This window comes from Ostrea edulis, chromosome 2, assembly GCF_947568905.1.
Source record: "Ostrea edulis chromosome 2, xbOstEdul1.1, whole genome shotgun sequence".
Classification (NCBI taxonomy): domain Eukaryota; kingdom Metazoa; phylum Mollusca; class Bivalvia; order Ostreida; family Ostreidae; genus Ostrea; species Ostrea edulis.
This window is the reverse complement of record NC_079165.1, coordinates 73757415-73781968: the sequence shown is the minus strand read 5'-3', so window position 1 is coordinate 73781968 and position 24554 is coordinate 73757415. Positions and strand designations below refer to the sequence as shown.

General features: G+C 34.4%; 2 protein-coding genes across 7 annotated transcripts in view; one reads left to right on the top strand and one right to left on the bottom strand.

Annotated features, from left to right (window-relative positions):
- The first annotated feature begins 434 nt into the window (after positions 1 to 434).
- On the top strand, positions 435 to 9871 carry LOC125681174 (protocadherin beta-15-like). Its single transcript, XM_048921135.2, has 5 exons — positions 435 to 524; positions 1334 to 4123; positions 5102 to 5248; positions 8071 to 8227; positions 8516 to 9871. The coding sequence occupies exons 1-5, from the start codon at positions 522 to 524 to the stop codon at positions 9007 to 9009; spliced, it is 3591 nt and encodes a 1196-aa protein (XP_048777092.1). The 5' UTR covers positions 435 to 521; the 3' UTR covers positions 9010 to 9871.
- A 13956-nt stretch (positions 9872 to 23827) lies between these two features.
- Positions 23828 to 24554, bottom strand: part of LOC125681192 (protocadherin-11 Y-linked-like) — a 36759-nt gene continuing 36032 nt past the window's right edge. For all 6 annotated transcript variants that reach the window (XM_056157224.1, XM_056157223.1, XM_048921160.2 and 3 more), the window contains 2 exons: positions 24288 to 24446; positions 23828 to 24155 (listed from right to left, as the gene is read on the bottom strand). The gene's annotated coding sequence lies outside the window, so the exon portion shown is untranslated. The remainder of the gene's footprint in view (positions 24156 to 24287; positions 24447 to 24554) is intronic.

Sequence of the window (24554 nt, the reverse complement as noted above, 5' to 3'; positions counted from 1 at the left end):
GGAAAACTACAGTAAATAGATATGATTTAGCATTCTAATTTATATTTGTATTGCTTTAACTTCTATATTTTACCCCTGAAATTAGTTAAAACGTGTATCTATTAAACCCACAAAAACAGAAGTACCCATACATTTATGATCCTTTTGTCCCTGTCAATAGTTTTGTGTTTTCTGAACACTTCATGTGTCACATCAGATAATGCAGAACGCTTAGAGACAGAAAATAAAACAAAAAGAATGAAGGGATATGAAATTGACACCAAGTTCCCAACAAAAGACTTTTTAAATGTGACATCATCCATTATTGTTTAGAATTAATTCTCTGGAAAACTTATTGAAAAACTTTATTGTGCTTGATAATGAAAGGAAAAGTTGTTTAAAAATAGCAAAATTAGAAACGCATAATTTGATTTAGAGGTTCTTAAAAAGAAAATAAGAAAAGAGTAATTGGTTTCAGAATTGAACAGTTGGTCAGTCCTAATGTGAGTGGACGATTCATGTAGTGTCATGGAAACCACCAGATGGTATGATACATTTTTTTTTATTGCTATTGTTTAAATTTTACCTATGATAATTAACAAAAAAAGGGAGGGACCAGTAGTATTCTTAACATGGATTAACTACAGTAACACTGCAGGTAAACTATTTTTTCTCTTGAGTATTTTTTTAAATTATAAAAATTGTAAAAACATCTTACTTTTTAAATCATTATCATTAATTTCACTCCACCCCCAAATCTATTTGATATTTATTTGAAAAATTAGGTTATATTCTTCAAGTACAAATTGAATTTTAAAGATGAATTAATAACTGAAATTCTTTAATGTAGTGATTTAGCATTTGAAATTGGAACTTGATTACAAAATGGTGAAAATGATGAACGGTGATAAAATCAGGTTTTCAGAAGTATGTCAGCAAGCAATTTTAATGAAATACATCATACCAATCTTTAAACTCTAAATGTCATGAAGTACATACTAAAGTAATGGCTTAATTTTACAATCTTAAATGATATTACAGAGTTGCTTGTTGAAAGCCTTTTTAAAGCGCTTGTAGAATGGAGATTTTGAGTTTATAAATTTGTATATAAGAATCACAGTTAGTTTTCTGATCCTATTTAGTCAGGAATTACTACACAAAGACTCTGCATTAGGCAAGAAATTGTCAACTTTATGAGGATATGCTGCATGGCGGCTCTCGCTTTGCCATTATGTATGGATTTTAAACATGATTGGAAAAATAAGACGGATAAAGGTGATTTAAGTCCAAATGTATAAACTGGTGCGGTCAGGTTTTTTGTCAATATTTAATGTTGGTCCGTCTGTTTTTCCAGATTGATGACGATTTTACCAGAGAGAGACGAAGTGTGAAAAAGGTGGCTGTGTGTGTGTTTCCTTTCGTTCTGACATGCTGTGATGTCCACCAAATCATCATGATGCTACAGGTCTATGTTTTGTTTTTTGTCCTCCATTTGTCTTCCTCAACACTTGTGTACTACGTAAATGAAGAGCGGAATCCTATTTATTCCATTGGAAACATCGGACAAGATGCGAATATTTCCTCTATGTCCGGCGTCACACAAGAAGTGCTACAAAGGATGGAATATTCCTTCATTGGGGGCAATCAGGAAATTTTCGAAATTGATCCTCGATCTGGAATTCTGACAGGAAAGATGAAAATCGATCGTGAAGTGCTCTGTCCTCATTTGAGAAAATGTGAAAGGGATTTGCGAATTGCAGCGAGAAGTGGAAATTTTTTCCTTACTATAGATGTGACAGTTCACATAGATGACATCAATGATAATGCACCAACTTTTCCTCAAACTTCAATATCATTAGAAATGTCCGAGGGATCCTTCATCAATTCCACATTTCCACTTTTGGGAGCTACAGATATTGACATGGGACCAAACAATTCTATCACAGAGTACAAAATGACTCCTAATTCTGGAATGTTTGCGTTGGACACAATTCCCAAACTAGATGGTACTTCGGATCTCAATTTAAGGCTTATTCAATCATTGGACAGAGAACTAGTTGAGAAATATACCATTTATGTCAGTGCCTTGGATGGGGGAGATCCACCAAAATCTGGAACCCTTACTGTGAATATTTCAGTAACTGACATCAATGACAAAGCTCCAATTTTTACTCAACAAATGTACAACGTGACCATTAAAGAGGACATGCCGATGAATTCCCTTATTGTGCAAGTTACTGCAAATGATGGCGACATTGGACGGAATGCAGAGGTCTCGTATAAATTTGCCACAATTCAGACAGATGATATCAACATTTTCCACATGAATTCAGCTTCAGGGGAAATAAAGCTGGTGGGACCTCCAGAATACAGCTTGACTCCATACGAGATAATTGTGGAAGCCGTCGACAATGGTGAACCATCCAGGAAAAGCAGTCAGGCTCAAGTGATTATCAACATCAACGACACCAACAACAATGTTCCAGAAATCAGCATTAATGTTCTGTCCGAGTATGACTATGCCATCATCAAGGAAAACGCCAACAAGGGAGACATAGTGGCTCATGTGGAGGTAAAGGATGCTGACACTGGAATCAATGGACACGTTTCCTGTCATATTGTAGATAATCCTTATTTTAAGCTCCAACCCATGGAAAACACACCAAATGAGTTTAAGGTGGTAGTGAATGGTACCTTGGATCGAGAAGATATTATTGAACATATTGTCACTGTGTACTGTGAGGATGGTGGATCTCCTGCCTTGAATTCAACAAAGAGCTTCAAGGTGCAGATTCAGGATCAAAATGACAATACTCCTCAATTCATCAACAGAATTTATCCGTGTGAGATTTATGAAAATGAACCCAATGGGACAGTAGTAGTCAAAGTGAGTGCAACAGACAATGACCAAGGTCCCAATGCTAAGGTCCGCTACTACATCAATCCAAATGGTCAATTGGATTTCAGAATCGCAAACCCAGTGGATGGAATAATCACAACCAGACACTCTTTCGATAGAGAAAAAATCAGCCATTTTAATTTTACTGTCATCGCTGTTGATGGAGGCAACCCAGTTGCACTGACTGCCACGGCAACCATTCTGGTGACCATTTTGGACAAAAATGACATCACACCATATTTTGATTCTGATGTCTTTGAATTCAGAGTTCCAGAAGAAATAGCTAATTTGACCACCATTGGATTTGTGAAAGCTAAAGATGAAGATGCTGGTGAAAATGGAAATGTGACTTTTGTCATGGACAGTCATTCACTTGGGAGAGTGCCTTTCCTGTTGAAACCAAATGGAGAAATTAAGAACATAAAGAGACTTGATCGAGAGCAGGTTGAGGATTACAATTTCACTGTCATTGCTAGGGACAATGGAGTTCCTTCCCGAAGCAGCAGTGCTACAGTCATTGTGAAGCTGACAGATATCAATGATAATGAACCAGAATTCATATTCCCTAACAGTGTAAACTACTCTGTCAATCTATCATACTTGGCCAAAGTTGACAGCATTGTTGCTACCATTAGTGCTGTTGATCCTGACAAAGATGTGAATGCAGAAATCAGATTCAACATCATTGAAGGAAATCAGGAAAATCTATTTAAGATTGATACTTATTCTGGAGAAATATTTTTAGCCAGAAAAATCCATATCTATGAAATTCGAATTTATGATCTTCTGTTGACTGCAACTGACCAAGGATCTGTGCAGCAGAAGACGTCTCGGCAGTTGTTTTCAATCCATATAAAGTTTGTAAACACCACAGCAGTGGCTCAAAAAATTGTAGAAGACGAGCCTCAAAACCTCATCATTGCCATAGTGATAGCTATTGTGACCTTTGTTCTTTCTGTTGCCATCATCATCACCATCTGTGTCATCAGACGAGCAGACGTCAAGAAGCACAACTATCGTGCCAAAAACATGGAGGAGATGAAAATCATGGAGACAATGGGTCGTAACAGCAGTACCCGGTCTTCCTCTTCCAGAGGATCAACAGACCATATCATTCCTCACAGAGACTTTAACCGAAACCGAAAAGAGGTCAGCTTTTCTCTGGAAGATGACAGCTTCTCTTTCCGTCATCCAAGCAACAGCCCTAGCATGTCTACCTTCAAGTCGAGTCCAGTAGATCCTCAGGTATATAACACCAGTAGTTTATACAATTTCATTCAGATATTACTTTACTTAGTTTGAAATTGGACAAGTTCAGCGGTGCAATATACGCTACAGCTGAATGGGGGGTAATTTCGCTCAAGTGCTCTATCTGCAGACAGTGTAAGCAAACAGTATTCCATGTGTAGGTCATTCCCGTGTTTGGACAGGAAATGGGGAAATTATTTAATTACACAATTTCATCCATTAATGATGTTGACTCAAACCTGTTCTCGATTTTATGCAAAACTGAAACCTTGTACATTTACGGGTAATCTCGAAACAAATATTTGATTTTGACCTGTTATATAATATGTTGCCTCTGTATTACATTCAAGATAATTTCAGAGGGTAATCCTATCTAGCTGAAATCCAAAATGTAAATCTATTAAAATATGATGTCTGTATAAAAGCTGAAAACTAAATATTGATCAAACACAAAAGCATCACCCCCTGATAATTCTCAAACCAGCAGCTGTGACGACCAAATGAGTCTCAAGCAATATTATGGGTACTGCAGAGATATCAAAACCCATTAATACTTTTGACTAGAAATTTTACAGATTAATTCTGAATTAAGAATTTTTGTACAACCATCTGTTATTAATGCATTGGGACATCCAGCAATATTACTGTGAAGGAAGATGATAAAAATTTGCATGAAAATATGATGTCATTGCTGCCATCAATATTAGTGATCACAGAATTCCTTCAAGTTATTACAAGAATAGAGTTATTCCCCTTCTGTACATTCTCTTGGAGAATTCTATCATTTTTTTTTACTTTTCATTTGAAAGATTAGCAAAATATTACCACCCACAAAATCTCTTACTGTACTAAGGACTTTGCCCCTTTTACTGTACTAAGGACTTTGCCCCTTTTTCTGTACTAAGGACTTTGCCCCTTTTTCTGTACAAAGGGCTTTGCCTCTTTACTGTACTAAGGACTTTGTCCCTTTTTCAGCCCCCTTCAATCCAACACACAAGAGAAGACAGCACACTGTCTGACAAGAATGCCAGGAACATCAACAGAATGGAGTCGCTCAGACTTCAACAGAGGATTCTACAATCCAAGGATCAACAGCAATGGCAACAGGAAGAGAGAGTAAAGGTGAGGGTACAGAAACTGTTTACTCCCAGAGAGAGTCAAATGATGCTTTCAGTATAACAAATACATGGTACTTTCTTAACAAAAATTACCCCCCACCCCCACCCACCCCCAATAGAAATTGCTGTGTATTTAATTAGTGCACACTACCTAGGATTAATGACTAAGTTGGATTCTTTCTAAAGTGTATGTTTGCATAAGAATCCTACCATTATATTCTAGAGTGGAACACTCATTTTTTATTCAAAGAGGTAAAAGTATGTATTTATCTATATTGGTGCTTTTCAGAATGTAGTGAGTTAAAAGTGCTCTCTTTACATACCACATAAAAGTTGTGTCTCTTCCCCTTTTCTCACACAATTTTTAAAAACTTTGATAAAGTATTTAGACAAGGGTTAAGATGAAAAGATGTGATGACATAATGTTCTAAGCAATAAGTTTGTAATAACATGTTTAGAGCTGTTTAGAATGATGAAATAGCTGGAGGGATGCATAAACATCTTAAAGCTTCAAAGATATACTCATTATGTGTATCATTTTAAGTATTTTGGAATAATGATAAATGTCACAAACGCCTTTTCAGCGCTTTAAAAAGGTTAGGAAATTGTTGGAGCTATTTGTTGTGAATGATCGGAAACCAATGTCGTGATTCTGTGAAGCGATAACGTGAGAAACTGTCTCAGTTTCTGCTTTGGGCAGATATACATGTGATATTGTTCCAGAGTCTGATTCACAATGATGCTTGTGGTTTTTGTCTATGATATTTTGGTTATTCACATCAGAGATATACATATCCTACTATACAGTTGACTTTAAGCAACAGTTTTTATGGACAATCATGTAATTTCATTTTCCAGTGACGTTGTAGAAGATAATACAATAATGGCGAGTACAAAACTATATTTAGAGACAAGGTGTTAAAGTAATTACAGGCAGATGGTTAACTTAAATTGACCTTTAACACAGTTGTGACCTAGAATTATTATGATTTCTTGTGTATATATGGCTTTTCATATTTGCATTGGAGTATACATAAAGGGAAATAACTCCAACATGATTACATGTAAATGCACCATGACAAACCTGCTTATCCCAAGGGCCCCATGTTACATCACACATCAGAGCATTATCATTACACTATCATAGACTTCTGCCAACTCTATCTCATTTGCAAATCAGATAATTGAATATTTCTGGAAACATTGTGCATGAAGGGATTTCCCTAACTCCTAATCTATGGAGATTAGGCTGAGGGGCAACTCCACTTCAAAGGAACGTCACAGCCAGCCTCCGTTTTCTTGTATTCTGTTGCCAGAGGTGCTTCGTGCATTGTCCTGTCCAAGTGTATCTGATATGGAAGTATGAATATGCTTATATTTTGGCATCCTGAAAAAAATATTGGTTGTGTCACAAGTTTAGGAAGATATTGTATCTACTAGTAGTGAAAAAAATTCCTAAAGGAAGATGGCTCGATCCTCAGCTTATGAGCATAACTGTGACAATGCTTTAACTGTGTAAATAATGGGTCAAATCTTATTCGATTGATCCAAATATATATTAACTACCTAAATCTATCAAGTTCATAATTTTTATGTCGATCCAATTTTGAGAGGGTTTGGAAAGGACTACAATATGTGGCGGAAGAATTATTTGATTAAAAAAATAAAAATTTGCATGATTTTACAGGTTTTGTTTTTATCCAACATATCGTCAACAATTATTTGAATTTATGATACAAGTAGTGGAGACTTTGAACTAATTCGAATGCTGTAAATTCATTAATTTGGTTGATGTGGTTTGTAAACAGAATGCTTGATTCTTTAAGAAATCTCTATTAATTTACTCAAAATTTTGTACGAAAATTCAGCATTTTGGCCAATAATTTTAAAAATTGATCTTTATCCCCCACTTTCTTTAGTTCCATCTTTAAAAATATTTTAAAAGGCAAAACTCTGTGATTAAATATGTGCAATTTTAAACATTGACAATACTTGCAATACATGTTGTTTCGAACTCTCAAATTCCATATGATGAATTTTTCCATATAATAAGTGCGAAAAGGTAATTATTTATTCAAATCCACTAGCATTAATCTTTTTAAAATCTATATTATTAGAAAACTTGAGTGCGTATATATTTGATATAATGATTAATTTTTGTTGCTTATGTTGTGTTGACAATTCAAGTTTGTGTGAATAAATCGTGTGTAAATTTGAAGTGCAAAAAGGTTTAGTTTAACACACTGTAGCTCAATAACAAGCACTATGACCCCAGTATTTTTTTTTTTTTTTTGATTTCCTTCAATGTAGAAATCAACAATTTACTGCCCAAAAAATTGACAATGCTACAAAACTCGGATGTGATCCTTTTTAAGGCAGGCACCTTTAAAAGATCTTTGCCTGTCCTTTCCCACCTTATTGAAAGTTTAGGTTGTTTAAGACAAAATCCTATTTTTTAAAAACCATTATAGTTTACATGGTATAGTTTTTGTATGGGTTCTAAATAGCAAAGTAGTGGAGAAGACCTGTTGAAACTGTAGGAAGGAATTACATGTATCAGAGATAACACCTACCTACAAATCTTACCTTTACAAAAGTATTGTAGTACTTAGGGCAATATGGACCATGGACATCAACCTTCAATACCTCAGTGATTAGAGCACCTGTCTAGTAATGCAGGGTTCCTGAATTCAATCCCCGTTTCAGCCATAAATTACATGTATTACCGGTACAAGGCAGATTCTGCAGAATGTCGTAGATCTTGATGATTTAGTAGAATTTCTTAAAGCATGGAAATCCATAAAAACCTTTCATTGTTATTTTCAGAATATGCCTTATATGGAAATTGTTGGCCCTGGAGCATCAGAGTGTAAGGGAGATAACCACAGTGATTTGTCCGAGGAGTCCCTGACTGGGGACAGCGGGCGGGGTGGGAGTGAGGAGGACGTTCGGAACAGCGGGCTCCCTCATAGCGATTCCACAGGTATTACAACTTCAAGGATTATCAAGGAACAATCTGAATATATCATCTCAAGTTATTACATAATGAGCTGATTGTTGTCTCCAATACTGTATTGGAAAGTGTCTGAGAGTTTTGGGACATTACTTAGTCTCACCAATACTTTCGCTGAAGAGACAATAACGCTAAACAAAACCTTTGTAACATCATCATTTGATGAAAAGTTTTATTATCAAAACAAAATGCAAATTTGTTTTGTTCCAATTAAGTTTTATCTTGTTCTTATCTTAATATTTTCTCACTTGCTTCTAGGTGTGGATCATAGATCAACAAGATCTCGTCATTTGTCTGTGGCCAACAGCAGCGGTGTTTCTTCCATAGGCTCTCATTCCCTCTCCCAACACATGAACTTCTCCACGTTTGGACGTGGGTCTCCGTCAGAAGGCTTGTCTACGTTTCCTCGTAATGCGGGGACTAAAAATGTTCTCAATGTTTCCAGACACCCTTCCTCAAGCTCAGTGAATCAGAGCTGTAAGGTTCATAGACTCCATTCTGAGCACTACTCACCTCAGAGAAAACCTCTACGAGACATTCCCTCTGTGCCAAGGTCATTCACTGGAGACAGACTACACAGAGCTCAAAATCAAAGTTTAGTGCGTTATGATGACTCGTACTGTGAAAGTTGCAATACAACGGCAAGAGACGATGACGACGCCACAACGACATCAGGCAGCTATACTATCAACCCCGATGATCTGTGCAATGATATTGACAATCTCTTTTTCAAATCTGACACTGTTGTTTGATGCTTACTAAGGAAATAATGTTGTAAAACTGTATGAATTGTGATATTTCATTGTATTTATTGAAATTTTGATGTTCAAATCTTGCCAAAGTCTCATCATGTGTTGAATTATTGTAACCAAAGCTTATCATATTTTGTCTTCCATTTTGATCTTTGGTAATCAAGTGTGTGTACATGTGGGTGTGTTGAAGAAAGCAAGAGAGAGAGAGAGAGAGAGAGAGAGAGAGAGAGAGAGAGCTGTTACACTGCCATGTCAGTATGAGGTCAAATGCACAGCTAGTCCAATCAGAAGATTGATTCAGATTTCAAATCATACTCAAATTTTTACGTTGTCTCTTTACTTGTCACATTAGGATTTTTACTGACATTTCTTTTCATTAAGGTGATTAAATGATCGATGCATAGATGATGATTGTAAAAAAGGTTAATGATAAGTGCTGTGCGAATATATAATGGTGTTATTAGTGTAGATGGACTTTTAAATTGTAGACTTTGTTTTCTGTTTTGTAATCATCTTAGTATTGAAATACATGTATGAGTATTCACATCAAATGTGATTTTTCATGTAGGGTAGAAAGATTAAAATCTGAGTTATTTCCCTTTAAACACAAACCACAATATTCACCACAAATCAATGGTGGTTTTAAAATATGATTTTGGTTTGCTTTCACGTATACAGTTTGCAACTTGCATGTGCGGTACAAGGGGATTGTTGTGACACAGAAGTTTTCATTGTCGAAGCATTAAATATGCAATGTATTTATGCTAGTTTTTATGTACACCTTGTGAATATTCAAAATAATTGTACAAAAAATCTTGAGAGAAAAAAATTGATATTAAAAAGCAATAAAATATGAAACTGATTTTTGTTTTATTATTGAACTTGCTACAAAAAGAGATTCCCAGATGGTCTGTTTTGTTGTACTCAAAAAAGGAAGATAACTCTGTCTCTTTTAAACGTCAGGGACGGATCCAGATATTGAAGTTAGGGGGGATGCAACTTCATAAAGCAGAGGTATGGGGGACCGCCTTGTAGCCCCCAGTGGGCTTTGTCCTGAATGGGGCCCAGGGGGTTTTAGCCCCAAAAGCTCCTGAATTATATAGATTTTATAGGGCTTGAAATATGTCCTATGTAGTCTTCTTTTTTTTTTTTTTTTTTTTAAATATTTTCTGACATTTTTAATGAAGTTAGATTAATAAATTATACAAATTTTAAGCTTTGTGGCTTTTTGTTGGGGTTGTTTTTTTTTCCCTCCTTGGAATAGTGAATAAGATCTTTCAATAAAAGTAACAATAAATCAAAAGATCATGTCATTTGTTCCCCTGAGAGTGAAAAAAAGACTGCTTTAAATTTTTCGTTTATTTCTTTTCTAAACAAGAGACCAATCTGCCCATGAGATTTAAGTTGTTTTTTTTTTCGAATCGAAATAAACTATCGAATTCGCGATCCGAGTGGCTGAGATCAAAAATCCCAGAAGAAGTAGAACACTACATATATGTTTCCGTCAAAAATAAAGTGGGAATTCAATTGATCATCAATGGGGGGGGGGGGGGGGGTCACTCAGTGAAAACTCGTGTCTCTACTCACTTTCGACTATATTGTACCTCAACAGGCCTCAAAACCATAAATTGAGAACAGACTGAGAATATACTTAAGCCTAAATTTCAAAACTATGAACTGAGAATAGACTTAAGCCTAAATTTCAAATCCAGCTAACTTTTGAAATAATTTTTATAAACAAATAAAATTTTCAGTATATGTTTGCATTTGAATTTTTTTTTTTTTATAAACCTGCAGATTTTTATAAACATCTGTGCTAGATAAATCTTAATTAAGATACAAGTAATCAACATTTTGACTTAAGTCTAATCTCAGAAATTTATATTTAGAGGGATGGCTTATCTCACGAACTGGAGCAACAATTACTGAATTATAGTAACATCGAACCATCTATCTGTACATAAATACGGCCGATCTGGTATCGTTACCAAATTTTAGATTGTTTAGGCCGATCTGGTATCGTTTCGTGGTCTCCAATAGCCAGATTAAGATTGTTTAGGCCTAATCCTATAAAAATATGAATATTGAAAGTTTCTCGGTCAGTTAATTACTTTATTCACTTCACCCCCGGGCTTGTACTTCTCAGGAAGCTGAAGCATCGTAGTGATCTCAAAAAATAATTGCATGATGTCGAATTTTATTACATACTGTTTAAAAAAAATCTTCTTCCAAGAAACATGGTCTACGCGAGATAACTCTTTTCTTCTTTTTTTTTTTTCTTGGTTAGATAAATGAGTTATCTTTCTTTGAATAGAATGGATCATTATCCGGACCCCTGAATATCTCTAATCAGGGGGCCCGGGTTTCGAATCCTCGTCTGGTCCGTTGTATTTTCTTCCTTCCTATTACATTTGACTTGAGATTCAGGGGCCGGATTTGAATCTCGATCTGGTTAATTTTTTGCATTTTCTCCAGAGAGAGAGAGAGAGAGAGAGAGAGAGAGAGGGAAAAAAATTTTTCAACCAATGGACAGAAGTTGTGAGGACAGAATTGCACTATGGGGACAAAAAAAAAAATGCCCTCACATTTACGTCCTCATAAATGTGATCTACAGCATGTGAAAGATGTAGATACAAAACATTAGCTTAGTGAGGACAAGTGGTGTGAGGACATGTCCTTACTAATATTATCTCTCAAAATCTTTTTTTTTCATAATTCGAAAGAGAGTATTAGATAAACTTTTATAGGTATCCCTATAGCTATATCTAACATAGTACTTTTTTGCCTTTAGAATAATATATGTGTATATTCTCTTCTACACCTTGTGGAAGAGGGACATATTAGGCGATCTCTCACTGTCATGTGAGGATGAGGCCAGTTACACAGTTATTCCTTCAGAAGGCATATCTAAATTTCAAATCATCCTAAAACATTGTACATAGCTATTTTCTTTATCATGATAAGACAAACAAATGAGGCTTAGATGATGATGGTAAGAAGGTTAATGATTAGTGCTGTACGTATTTAATATAATGGTGTTATTGGTGTACATAGACTTCAGATTGCAGACTTGTCATTTTGTTATGTACATGTAATCATCACAGTATTGAAATTTTCGCTAGGGTAGAAAGTTTAAGATCCGGGCTATTTCCCTATGGAGCGCCAAATTAGCATAAACTCAAATAATTGAAGATATCTTTAATTATACGAAGATATCATTAATGATATCTTCAATTCTGAGTTATTGCGCGCTTTAATTGAATTTATGATCGCATTAATTATTCTGCTGAATTGGTGATCGCTGTAATTGAATTCTTGCTCCTGGATTGATGAATCAACATTGAATTGATGCGCGCTACAATTCAATTGAAGAGAGCACTAATTCAATTAATGCTCACAATAATTGAATTATTACTCTCCTCGATCGAATACATGTTGTAGTAACGCGCTTCAATTGAATTAATGCGCGCCTGAAATCAATTATTGCTCTCATCAAATGAATTAATGCGCGCATCAAATTGAATTGATGATATCTTCAAATAATTAAAGAGATGGTCAATTAATTGAGTTTATGTTAATTTGGAGCTCCACAACTCTGCAGTGACATATTTAGAGCCCCCCCCCCCTTCCTTTTTGACCAAATCGATTATTGTTATTTATTGATTTTATTACGTATGAAGCATAGCTAAAATAATCCATAAAAGTAACCTTAAAAGGACATACCTTGAACCCAATGGGTGCCTTAAATCGGCCCCCATACATCTCTCTCTCTCTCTCTCTCTCTCTCTCTCTCTCTCTCTCTCTCTCTCTCTCTTTTAAAAGCAAATCATGGATCCGCCACTGCTCAGCACATACGCTGCAACTAATTGTTTCTATATCCCCTCCTTTGTAAACAATTTCCTTTTCATCTTAAGAGGTTCGCACCTGAAATTTGGAGTGATGTCAATTTTTGGGGAAGTGTACATTAAAAGGACATGGACACGATTTGAGCTTAAAGTTTTCAAATTTTATTTTTCCATTTTTATTGTTTACAATGCTTAACTAAAGTATTTCTAATGGTCAACCAAAATTTGAATATCGGTTTTTGAGTTACATGTGAGATACAGCAATCACAATTCTTCGTTATGTAAACAAGGCTCATGCCATGTTTTTGTTTACATGTAGATTGCTTATTAGAAAATAGCATATTTAAAACAAAATGTGAAATACCTTAGTCAAGCATTCTAAACATTAACAAGAGGCCCATGTGCCACATCGCTCAACTGAATCACCTTTGCCCTGCCATTATTCAGCTGTTAAGATTTTGAAAGGATTTTTTTATCATTCTTTATTCCTATGAATAATTTTGATCGTATATTGTAACCCCAACTTAGTCCCAAAGGATCACAACATCACTGAAAATGAATTCACATAACACAGAGATGCACACCAATATGACTAACACAATCTTGTTGTTCTGGATAAGACCAAGGTTACAAGGTCATAGATCAAGGTATGATACGAAAGACCTTGTCATAAGAAATCTACTTTAAAATATGAAAGCTCTCCCTTAAATAGTTCAGGAGATATTGAATAGGTCAGATTTTTTATATAAAATTAGGTCAAACTTCCAGGTCAAGGTCACAAGATCGCACATCACTGCATCATATGAAAGGTCTTCCTATAAAGAATGTATATACAAAACATGCTTAAATAGCTTAAATAGTTCTAGAGATATTCTTAGAGATTTTTCAGCATATAACACTTTGATCCCCTATTGTGGGCCCACCCTACACCCGGGGACTAGCTACATGAATTGCACAAACTTGTATCTGTCAGGAATCTTTCTTGTAAATATCCACTTTTCTGGTCTTGTGGCTTTTAAAAAGATATTTAAAGATTTTCCCAATATACTCGTATGTACTCGTGCTAGTGTGGCCCCACCCTACCCTCGGGGGCCATGATTTTTACAATCTTGAATTTGCATTATATCAGAAAGCTTTCAAATAATTGTAAACTTTTCTGGTTCTTGAGTAGAATATGTTTAAAGATTCTCCATATATATCCCCGTGAAAAACTGTGATACCCTATTGTGGCCTCATCCTACGCCTGGAGAACATGTTTTAGCAAACTTAAATCTGCACTAATTGTCAGAAAGCTGGCTTGTAAATTTGAACTTTCCTGGCTCAGTGGTTCCTGAGAACAATTTTTTAAAATATTTCCTCTATTTATTTGTTTGTGAAACTTTGATCCCCTATTGTGGCCCCATCCTACCCCTGGGGGCCATGATTTTAACAATCTCGAATTTGCACTATATCAGGAAGCTTTCATATAATTGTAAACTTTTCTGGCCCAGTGGTTATTGAGAAGATTTTAAAGATTTTCCCTATATATTCCCATGTAAAATTTTGATCCCCTACTGTGACCCCATCCTACCCTCGGGGGCTATGATTTTGACAAACTTGAATCTGCACTATGTTAGGAAGCTTTCATGTAAATTTGAACTTTCCTGGCCCGGTGGTTCTTGAGAAAAAGATTTTTAAATCACCCCACCTTATTTTGGCATTTTCGTGATTATCTCCCCTTTGAAGGGAGCATGGCCCTTCATTTGAACAAACTTGAATCCCCCTTCACCCAAGGATGATTTACAGTGCCAAGTTTGGTTGAAATTGGCCCAGTGGTTCTGAAGAAGAAGATTAAAATAGGAAAAATATACGGACAGCCAGACGACAGACTAAAGGTGACCAGAATAGCTTACTTGAGCTTTCAGCTCAGGTGAGCTAAAATGGAAAAATAAAATTTGAAAATTTTCAGCTCAAATCGTGTCCATGTCCCTTTAAGGATAATTAGGAAATTAAAAAGAACAAGAGGCTCATGGGCCACATCGCTCACCTGAGTCACTTTGGCTTATATTTAAAGATTTTCCATATATACATGTATTCGCAAGTAAAACTTTGATCAATATTGTGGCCCCAACCTGTCCCCGGGGGGCATGATTTTAACAAGCTTGAATCTGTACTATGCCAGGAAGCTTTCCTGTAAATGTAAATTTCTTTGGCATGCAGAGAAGAATATTTTTAAATATTTTTTTCTATATATCAGTATGTTAAATTTTGAACCCCTATTGTAGCCCCACCCTACCTAACAAACTTAAATCTGCACTATGTCAGGAAGCTTCCGTTTAAATCTATATTTTCCTGGCCAAGTGGTTCTTGAGAAGATTTTAAAAGATTTTTCCTATTTATTTGTATGTAAAACTTTGATCTCCTATTGTGACCCCAACCTACCCCCGGAGGGCATGATTTGAACAAACTTGAATCTGCACTATGTCAGGAAGTTTTCATGTAAATCTCAGCTTTTCTGGCAGAGTGGTTTTCAAGAAGAAGATTTTTAACAGATTTTTCCTATACAGTGAATATTTATATGTAAAACTTGAATCTGCTCTATGTCAGGAAGCTTTCATGTAAATTTCAGCTCTTCTTCCAGTAGTTCTTGAGAAGATTTTAAATGACCCCACCCTATTTTTGTTTTTTGTGATTATCTCTCCTTTGAAGGGGGCATGGTCCTTCATTTGAACAAGCTTGAAAGCCCTTTCACCCAAGGATGCTGAGTTTGGTTGAAATTGGTCCAATGGTTCTGGAGAAGAAGTCGAACACGTAAAAAATTTACAGATAGATGGACAGACGACGGATAACAGGCGATCAGAAAAGCTTATTTGAGCTTTCAGCTCAGGCGAGCTAAAAACTGAAGTCGAAATGCGTGTTATTGAGCTGTACAGTGTTCTAAAACATGACCTTTTTGCACTTGAATTTTGCTCAAGATTTAATTGTCTGTTGGACGTTGGTGTAAACACAATATGAGCAACAAAAATCAATCATTACATAAAATAAGTACATAATCATGTCTTCTAGCAATATAGTTTTAAAAAAGGTTTCATTCAAGAGGTGGAAATAGATAAATGACCTTTTTGCACTTGGTATACGAAAATCTTCATGATATCAAAGAAATGCGAACGATAATATTGTTTCGCCGCCTACCTTCTGGTCAATTTTAAGTTATCAATTCTCTTAAATGGATTTTTTATGTTAATATAGGCATTTATATGAATTTAAATAAAAGTTGATTTATTTGATAAAACAAAGAGAGATAACTCTATTTTATGGGTTAAAATCGCTTTTTTTTACTATGGAAAACGGAAAATATTTTTCACACCCCTCGCCAAAACATAGGTAGTAAATGCTCCTTCCCCGAACGCTCGGCATGTAGAAGTAAGAATCATGGGTCTTTCGAATGTAAAAACGGAGGTCCCGCGTAGCGACAGGCGTTGACACGTTAAAGAAGCGACCCTCACTGCTGCGGCCCTGAAAACATAATGTAGGTCTAAATTTCTGGTACTTCACCAGCAGTTGGTGAAAAAAATCTCGAAAACATGTAAACAATTTACTATTTTTGAATATTGAATGAAAACTAGCTGAAAATTTCAAGCAAACATTTCTGTAAGTTTAACTTAACATTAGCTTTAGGAATACTGACTATTCATCGACTTACGGGGCTTTCCCCCTGAACCCTCACCGTGGTTTTGCCCTGGGCCCATTGGGGCCTTAAAAAGTAGTCGTTTTAATAATTCAATTCAATTCAATTCTTTATTGGCACTAAAGCACATTATATAAGAATGTGTTGTTAGCCATACATAGATACACATATATATTGATACATTACAAAATATCAAACTGTTGAAAACTTATTTCTAACATTAAAACAGTCTCTGATGTATAGACAGGTTTGTTTTGTAGATACAAGGTTATGTGGATTTAGTAAACAAAATAAGGTATTAATATCTAGTAGTTTTGAATGCATTTTTCTAATATGTTCATACACAGGACAATCAAGTAAAAAATGTTTTTCATCTTCAACAATAGTTTGACAATGAAAACAAAATCTATTTTCTCTAGGAATGACAGGATTACAATATCGACCTGTTTCTACATACAACTTATGTGCACTTATTCTTAATTTGGTAAGATAAGAAACTAAATTCTTAGGAAGTGGAAGACATAAATATGGTTGGATTTCTAGTTTCAAAACATCATGGTTGAATAATGTACTATAAAATGAGAGCTTACCACTTTGAGTGTTGTTAATATGTTGAAGTTCAGAAAAGAATTTATTTTCAAAGAATTTTTTAAGTTTAGGAATAAACATTTTACATTCAGTGTCAACGTTAACATTTAACATCTTTTGTATTGATTTTATACAAGTTTGCCAGCATTTTTTATTTTCACTAGCCAAGTGTACATCTTCCAAGTTCCTTAGTAAAACATTGTGATTATCATTAGATTTTGCTAAATTTTCCAATCTAGAATAGTATTTAATAGCAAGCTGGTATATTTTGGCATGAATAGGGAGAACACCTAATTCCATTTTTGTTGCCAAGTTTGATGCTTTATTATGTACACCTAAGATGTTTTTCAAGATAAAATTCTGAATTTTTTCAAAAGGAGTTTTATCAAAATTATTGGGGTTTGCATTAAAGTCAGAGATCCAAATTTCTGAGGAGTATGTTAAAATTGGGACAATAATTGATTCATATAGTTTTAACCACAAGTTTGGTGAGAGATCAGAGCCAAAAGGTAGTTTACGCTTCAAGGCAAAGTAAGCTTTTCTGGCTCTAGCAGCAAGATCCTCACAGGCATGTTTTAAATTGCCATTTGATTGTAAAATTATACCAAGATATTTGTACTTATCAGTTACATCTATAGTAGAATTGTTATAATAAAATCCATAATTGATCTTTGTTTTCCTGGTAGAACAAACCATAACCTTTGTTTTTTCTAAGTTTACATGCAACTTCCATTCTATACAATATTTTGAAAGAGTGTCTATACAATTTTGGAGGCCTTCAGCTGACTCTGATAATAAAACAAGATCATCAGCAAAAAATAAGTGATTAAAAGTTATATCACCTAAAGATACAGGATAAGTTACTACTTTATCAAAGTAATTTTCAAAGTCATCAACAAAAATATTAAATAAAGTAGGACTTAAATTGTCCCCCTGTTTAACTCCTAATGTAGTATTAAAAAAGTTACTACATAAATTTCCCTGTCTTACAGCACATTTTGTAGTAGAGTACATATGTTTTATAATATTGAAAAAATTTCCACCAATTCCCTTTTTTAAAATTTTATACAAAAGAGCTGGTCTCCATACAGTATCAAAAGCTTTTGAAAAATCAACGAAGCATAAAAATAATTCCTTCTTTCTTTTAAACAAGTATTTGTTCATTAAAGTTTTTAGGATGAAAATGTTATCTGTTGTACGATATCCTTTCCTAAATCCTGCCTGAAAGTGACTTAATAATCCTCCAGATTCTAAATAATTATTAAGACGTGTTTGGAGTAATCTGTTAAAAAGTTTACCAAGACAACTTGTTACACTTAATCCTCTATAATTACTGCATTTTCCTGGATCACCAGACTTGTACAAAGTTGTAATTAATGAGAGGTTCCATAACTCTGGCATTCTGCCAGTCTGAAGAATTTTGTTAAAAAGTTTAACCAGTATAGGCAGAAAAACATCAGCACTTATCTTAATAAATTCAGAATCATTTCATCATATATTTATACCTTACTATAATCTAACATAGGCCTAACTGTGTAGTAACATTACCCCCACCCCCTACCAAATATATAGGCCTATGTATGTGTGTGTGAGGACGTGCATTTCTTTTTTTTTTCTCTTTTTTTTTGAGTGCGCATCTCTCACTTGAGGGCAATATACATTTTATAAAGCGGAACAACCCCTAAATATTTTGTTTCAAGAAACACCGTATTAGAGTTCCCTCCCTTGAGCTTACACAGTACACAAGCAAGATTTATAAATTGAATGAGAATTAGAAGTCAATGTTTTAAACTTGACCCTTTTGCACATGAAATTTCTCAAGAGTTATTCGTATAAACTTTATTTGTCTGTTGGTGTCAACACAACACAACTTGAGCGCCACAAATCAACCATTACATAGTACAGATGCATGATTATGTCTTCTAACAATACAGGTATAAAAAAGAGGTTTGGTACTAGTAGATTGGAAATAAATAACGGCATTTTAGCACTCGATGTACGGAAAAATTCATGATACAGGATTTTGAATTTTAAAAGACATATCATGAGTAATGTCAATTTCTAAAATTGCAAGTCCAGTACAGTCTTGTCTTAATATTTAAAATGGAGTTTTAAAAAGTTGAGGTTAAAGATCAAATATTTGAATTATTGGCCAGAATACTGAATTTGCATACAACATTCTAGGCCAAAATACTGAATTTTTATACAAATTTCAGGTACATTTGTATATCAATTTAGATTATGATTATTTTTTAAATCGATTTTCTGTTTGGGAAAAAATATATCAACCAAATTGATGAATTACGACAAATGAATTACAACATTTGAAGTAGTTACAAGTCTCAACTACTTGTATCATAAATTATAAAACTGAAATACGGGTGTAAAGGTATAAAAATTGACGGTACATTGAATACAACAGAAGCTGTAAAATCATGCAGATTTAGACGTTTTTAATTCAATAATCCTTCCGCAACAAATTGTAGTCCCTGCCAAACTCTTTCAAAATTTAAATGTTCGACTGGATAAGGTTAAGTAATAGCCGTATAATATGTTTGGACCAATGGGATCCGTATTGAACCAGTACACACAGAGTTAGAGCATCCTGCGCAGCTGTGCTCAGAAGAGCTAACTTCCTTAAGCTGAAAGTACTGCCGGGCGGCTTGACATACACCTGTGCAAAACAGAATATTTTATTTCTAACAATTCAGAGTATGAGATCATTACAATACAAAAACACAATATAACAATATACAAGTCATATTTCAAGTACAGAGTTCAATGACAATACATTATACGTACACATGATAATGTCTGAACTCCGATGGGATTCTTGCACTGAAGAAAAATGACACAAATTTTCTTTTGTATGCTTGTATATAAAAAAAAATTGTTGAGGATTACATGAAAAACGAAGATAACGATCAGTGATCAATCTCATGTATCCCATAAAGAATACCAAATTAAAAGTAGGGCAAATACGAACTCCTGGACACACTAGAGGTTGTATTAGGTACCTAGGAGTAGTAACGACCCCCCATGGACCGGTCATACCCGCCGTGAGCCCTCTGTCTTGGTCAGGTAAACAGAGTAACCTGTAGTCCTAATCGGTATGAAAAGAACTGCCTAACACTTCAGACAGCATTCGACATAACGGCGATAGCATCGTATTAATCATGATCTATTTATAGATTTATCTTCCGTTAACTGAATTCTCACGTCTTGGAAGATAGATCCGCGAAATAAAGTTGTAAGAGGTAGGTAAAGCAGCGACACCAGCTGGTGTCGCTGAATTCCCACTTTTCAATATCATAATGGAGTCCGCTCTGACTCTCCCCCGCAGAAGTCACAAAATAAAAGCGGGGTTAAGAGTCAGAGGAATCTCGGATTATGAACAATGTGCGTATAAATATTGATGAATGTATTAAATATGTCTATTCTAATTAATAGCTGAAAATTCCGACAGACATGAAAGTAGAATGAAAATATGAAAAATAAGTTTCACTTTGGAAAATACATGAGGGTATGAACTGCAGAGCGTTACACGGAATATTTATCGTGGAGCGCTTTATGAAGTACTCCGGCGTGAAGCGTCACAGTTCATACCCTCGTGTATTTTCAAAAACGAAATTTATTTCTTTTAAATGTACTTAGAAATTTACAGCGGCAATTTGGCTGACAAATTTTCTTGATTTCACAAATAATATTACCTTTGCAATGGGACAATATTAATTAAATCCATCACCGATTTCTACACTATTACTATAGGATTAAACATTCTTTTTGAAGAATTTATCGATGTGTAAACTCCGGACATTTTACTCACAAACTGAATAAAAGTGCGAAGCACTTTTATGTTAAGTTTGTGAGTAAAATGTCCGGAGTTTACACATCGATAAATTCTTCAAAAAGAATGTTTGATTCTTATAATTCCAATTCATTCACTTTATTAACAATTGAAAAATTTGAATAGTTTCCCCGCACTATGTTATTTGTTTTCAGGCGTGTATGAATACATCGCGTTTTCGGATTTATTGATGTATGAACTCTTGTTCAGTTTTATTTTTGTCCAATCAAAACAATTGTAATAAATAACATTGGAATTATATATTCTTAAAAAATTCACATCTACCTCTTGTCAAACGTTGCAATATCTAATTGTTGTGTAATTCTTCATGTGTGTTGTATAATTTCCATTCATATTGTATAATTTATCAATCATATTGTATATTTTCCATTTATATTCTATAATTTTTCATTTGTATTGTATAATTTTCAATTTGTATTTATTATTTTCCATTTGTATAGTATAATTTTCGATCTGTTTTGGGGATTTTCTTTCTTTTTCATTTTTATTGTATATTTTGTTATTCATTCTTTAGGGCTAAACATCATCTTCGCTAGCCAAAGGTTTTCGGTCCACTCCGCTCCCCATATGTCAGTTTTCAGGACTATTTTTCCTTACGGATAAAGATATTGCCCTGCAAGTTTCCTCTTGAAGCAATACAAGTTCAGTTTGCATTTCAGCTGGATTGGTCCCTCTGTCCGTCCGTCCGAGGTCATGTTTTCCGGACCCTTTTCCGTAACAGATGCATGTACAGCGTTGAAATTAAGTCACAATTTATACCTCAATAATAAGTGTAATCTGAGTGAGTTTTCATTTCGGCTGGATTGATGCACCGTGACCTATTTTAGGGATTTAGGTCAAATAGTTCTTATTATGCATATGGATACAGATATTGCACTGAAATGTTGTCATCACTGTACGACGAGCGCATGAGGTACCAATTGTGGTACTCTTGTATTAAAGTAGGTTACCCTTCCTAACTTTATAAAATTTGATAAAAAACTTTGAAAGGAACTAAAGCAATTATAAATGTTCTATGAAGAATTCTGTGATTGAAGATCCTTTTCGGAGATTGACACATATTTAATTCTCCATTTTTGAATAAATTGACCTTTGAGACTGTGATAAACAATAGTTTCAAGCTATGATATATACTTTTAAAATCTACCAAATATATATAACATAGTTTATTCAGTTTATACCCGAGTGATGAAAGTAATTTCTACATACATTTTATAAGATATAAAGTAAGTTGGGATAGTGTATGCTTTACAAACTGTACAGTGGCGGATTTAAGGGGGGCGCAGCCGGCGCCCACCCCCCCCCCCTCCTAAAATTTTCAAAACTTAAGGTAAATCGTGTATCTTGTTTAGAAATATGTACTAAACAATGTAAGAAGCAATAATTTCTTCCACTCCCGGAGAAATAAATGACAAAAAATCTATTGATTTCTTGAATTACGTTATTTGGACAACTTAATTTTTTCCAAAACCCTTAAAATTTGCGTCATTTTATTAATTTCACCTCATAAAAAATGATAGAAAATAGTACAAAAGACTAAATAGAGATATATTTCAAGCCCTATAAAATCTGTAAAATCCAGGAGCTTTCGGGGGCTTTGTCCCCCCCCCCCCCCCCACTAGGACTTCGCCCACAGACCCCGCCTCATAAAATGGCACCCCCGTAACCGCAATTCCTGGATCCACCCCTGCTGTATACTGAAAAGCACAAATTGTTCCTACTTTCTTTATCATATCTAGAATGTGTAGGAATTATTTTCATTCCTTATAATTCAATTTACATTGCAATTTAACAATAAACTAACAAAAATGGAATACTCTATATGACATGGAGCAATATTTTCGTCACAACAAGGAGCTCCGCGCACTGTGATGTCATTCGTATTTTACCCAGTCTATATAACAACAATATAGAAAACTTTGATAAAGTCAAATGGACAAATCAAATCTCAATTTACAAATTAAGTCAAATTATAATGAAGTATAATACAAAATAATTTGTTGCATCAATATGATTTGACCATTTTGTTCCAAAATACATGTACTACTTAGTTCACCATATACCAGTACCATAAAATTTGATGTAGTATTTTTTAACTTCATATGTTTACAAAACTTATGCATTTTCTCTAACAAAGAGTAATTAGTGTGACCCCAAACAGACTAGCAGATTCTAGTATGTCAGGAGCGATACATTGCATAAAGTCTTTGGTTCCTAATGCTTATCTACCATATATGTGAAAGGTCAAGGTCACTAAAATGAAGTTCCAAAATTTCTTATGTATGAGATATAAGATATATTTTTCAGCCAAAAGTTGTGACTTGCAGGAATTGTACATTGCTTACAGATTGGTTCCTTTAGTGGTTTTAAAAGTTACATACAATAAAATGAAACTTCTTATGTTTTTTTTTTTTTTTTTTTTTTTTTTTTGTGAACAACAATTTCTCATTCAATTTTCATCAACCTTTATGGGAACAAAACTGCAAAAAGATTTGGGTCCCAATTAACTTTGAACAAGAAATGAAAAAAGTCAAGGTTACTGGAAGGGAGAGTAGCAATATCCTTGTACATGTATACTGGTTTTTAGTTTGGTAGTGCATATTCAATTTAATGTCACTTGTCATATATTACACATAGATTTAGGTTTGTAATGGTTTTCAAAGTTCAAGGCCACTGGCATGAAAACCCCAAAGTTCCTTGTGATCTGACTATGTGCAGGAATGCCATCTTACAACACGCCATGTTACAAAGGATGTCCTGCTTTACAGAGCCATTATAAAACAGAATCCCTGCACCGATACTATAGACCATTGGAAGATTAGCAGTATTTTACAATATCATGAAAGAAAATTCAATTTTCTGTAATTTTATTACAGTATTTCAAAAGTATAAAACAATAACAAAAATAACAGTTTACATGTATGGGAATAGTTACAGGCATAAATAAGCAATAACAAGTGAGTGTGAGACTAGACTTGAACTCAGTTAATGACAAGCATGATCAATCAAATAAATTATGACAGTCTTGAATGCAATATACAATTTACATGGATTTATGGAATTTATGTTGTTGTTTTTGATGGACAATGAATAGTAAATGAGATTTTTAAAAAATTATGCATATTTGTGTCTAATGGTTCTCCCTGGCTGTTGTATGAAAAAGGGAGGCAACTCTCATCTGAAAAACAAATAATTCTATGAGAAATTGATGTACATTTTCTTGAACTAGAATCTATTATTCCTAAATATTATAATTGTAATCTAAATGGTATACAAGCTAGAAACTATTGATAAAATGTTGATGACCTACCCAAGAACCTGCTGAGTGATCTCCCTTGGCTCTGCAGGCTCCTGTAACCTGCTGAGTGATCTCCCTTTGTTCCAGTCTGCTGTAGTTCAAGTCACTTCTACATAACGCACCAAAACATAAATCCATTTCCAATACGAAATGCAAGTCTCTCCCTTTAATCTGCAAGTATATTTATTAATGCATTTAGTATTTTAATAATGACTTCTTAGACGTATTAAAATAGTTTTGAACAATAAGATTAATAGCAGGGTACCTTTCATTACAGAA

Coding starts and splice junctions, on each gene's coding strand:
- LOC125681174 (XM_048921135.2), top strand. Junction 4,124..5,101: donor CGAGTCCAGTAGATCCTCAG/GTATATAACACC, acceptor TCCCTTTTTCAG/CCCCCTTCAATCCAACACAC. Junction 8,228..8,515: donor CCCTCATAGCGATTCCACAG/GTATTACAACTT, acceptor ACTTGCTTCTAG/GTGTGGATCATAGATCAACA.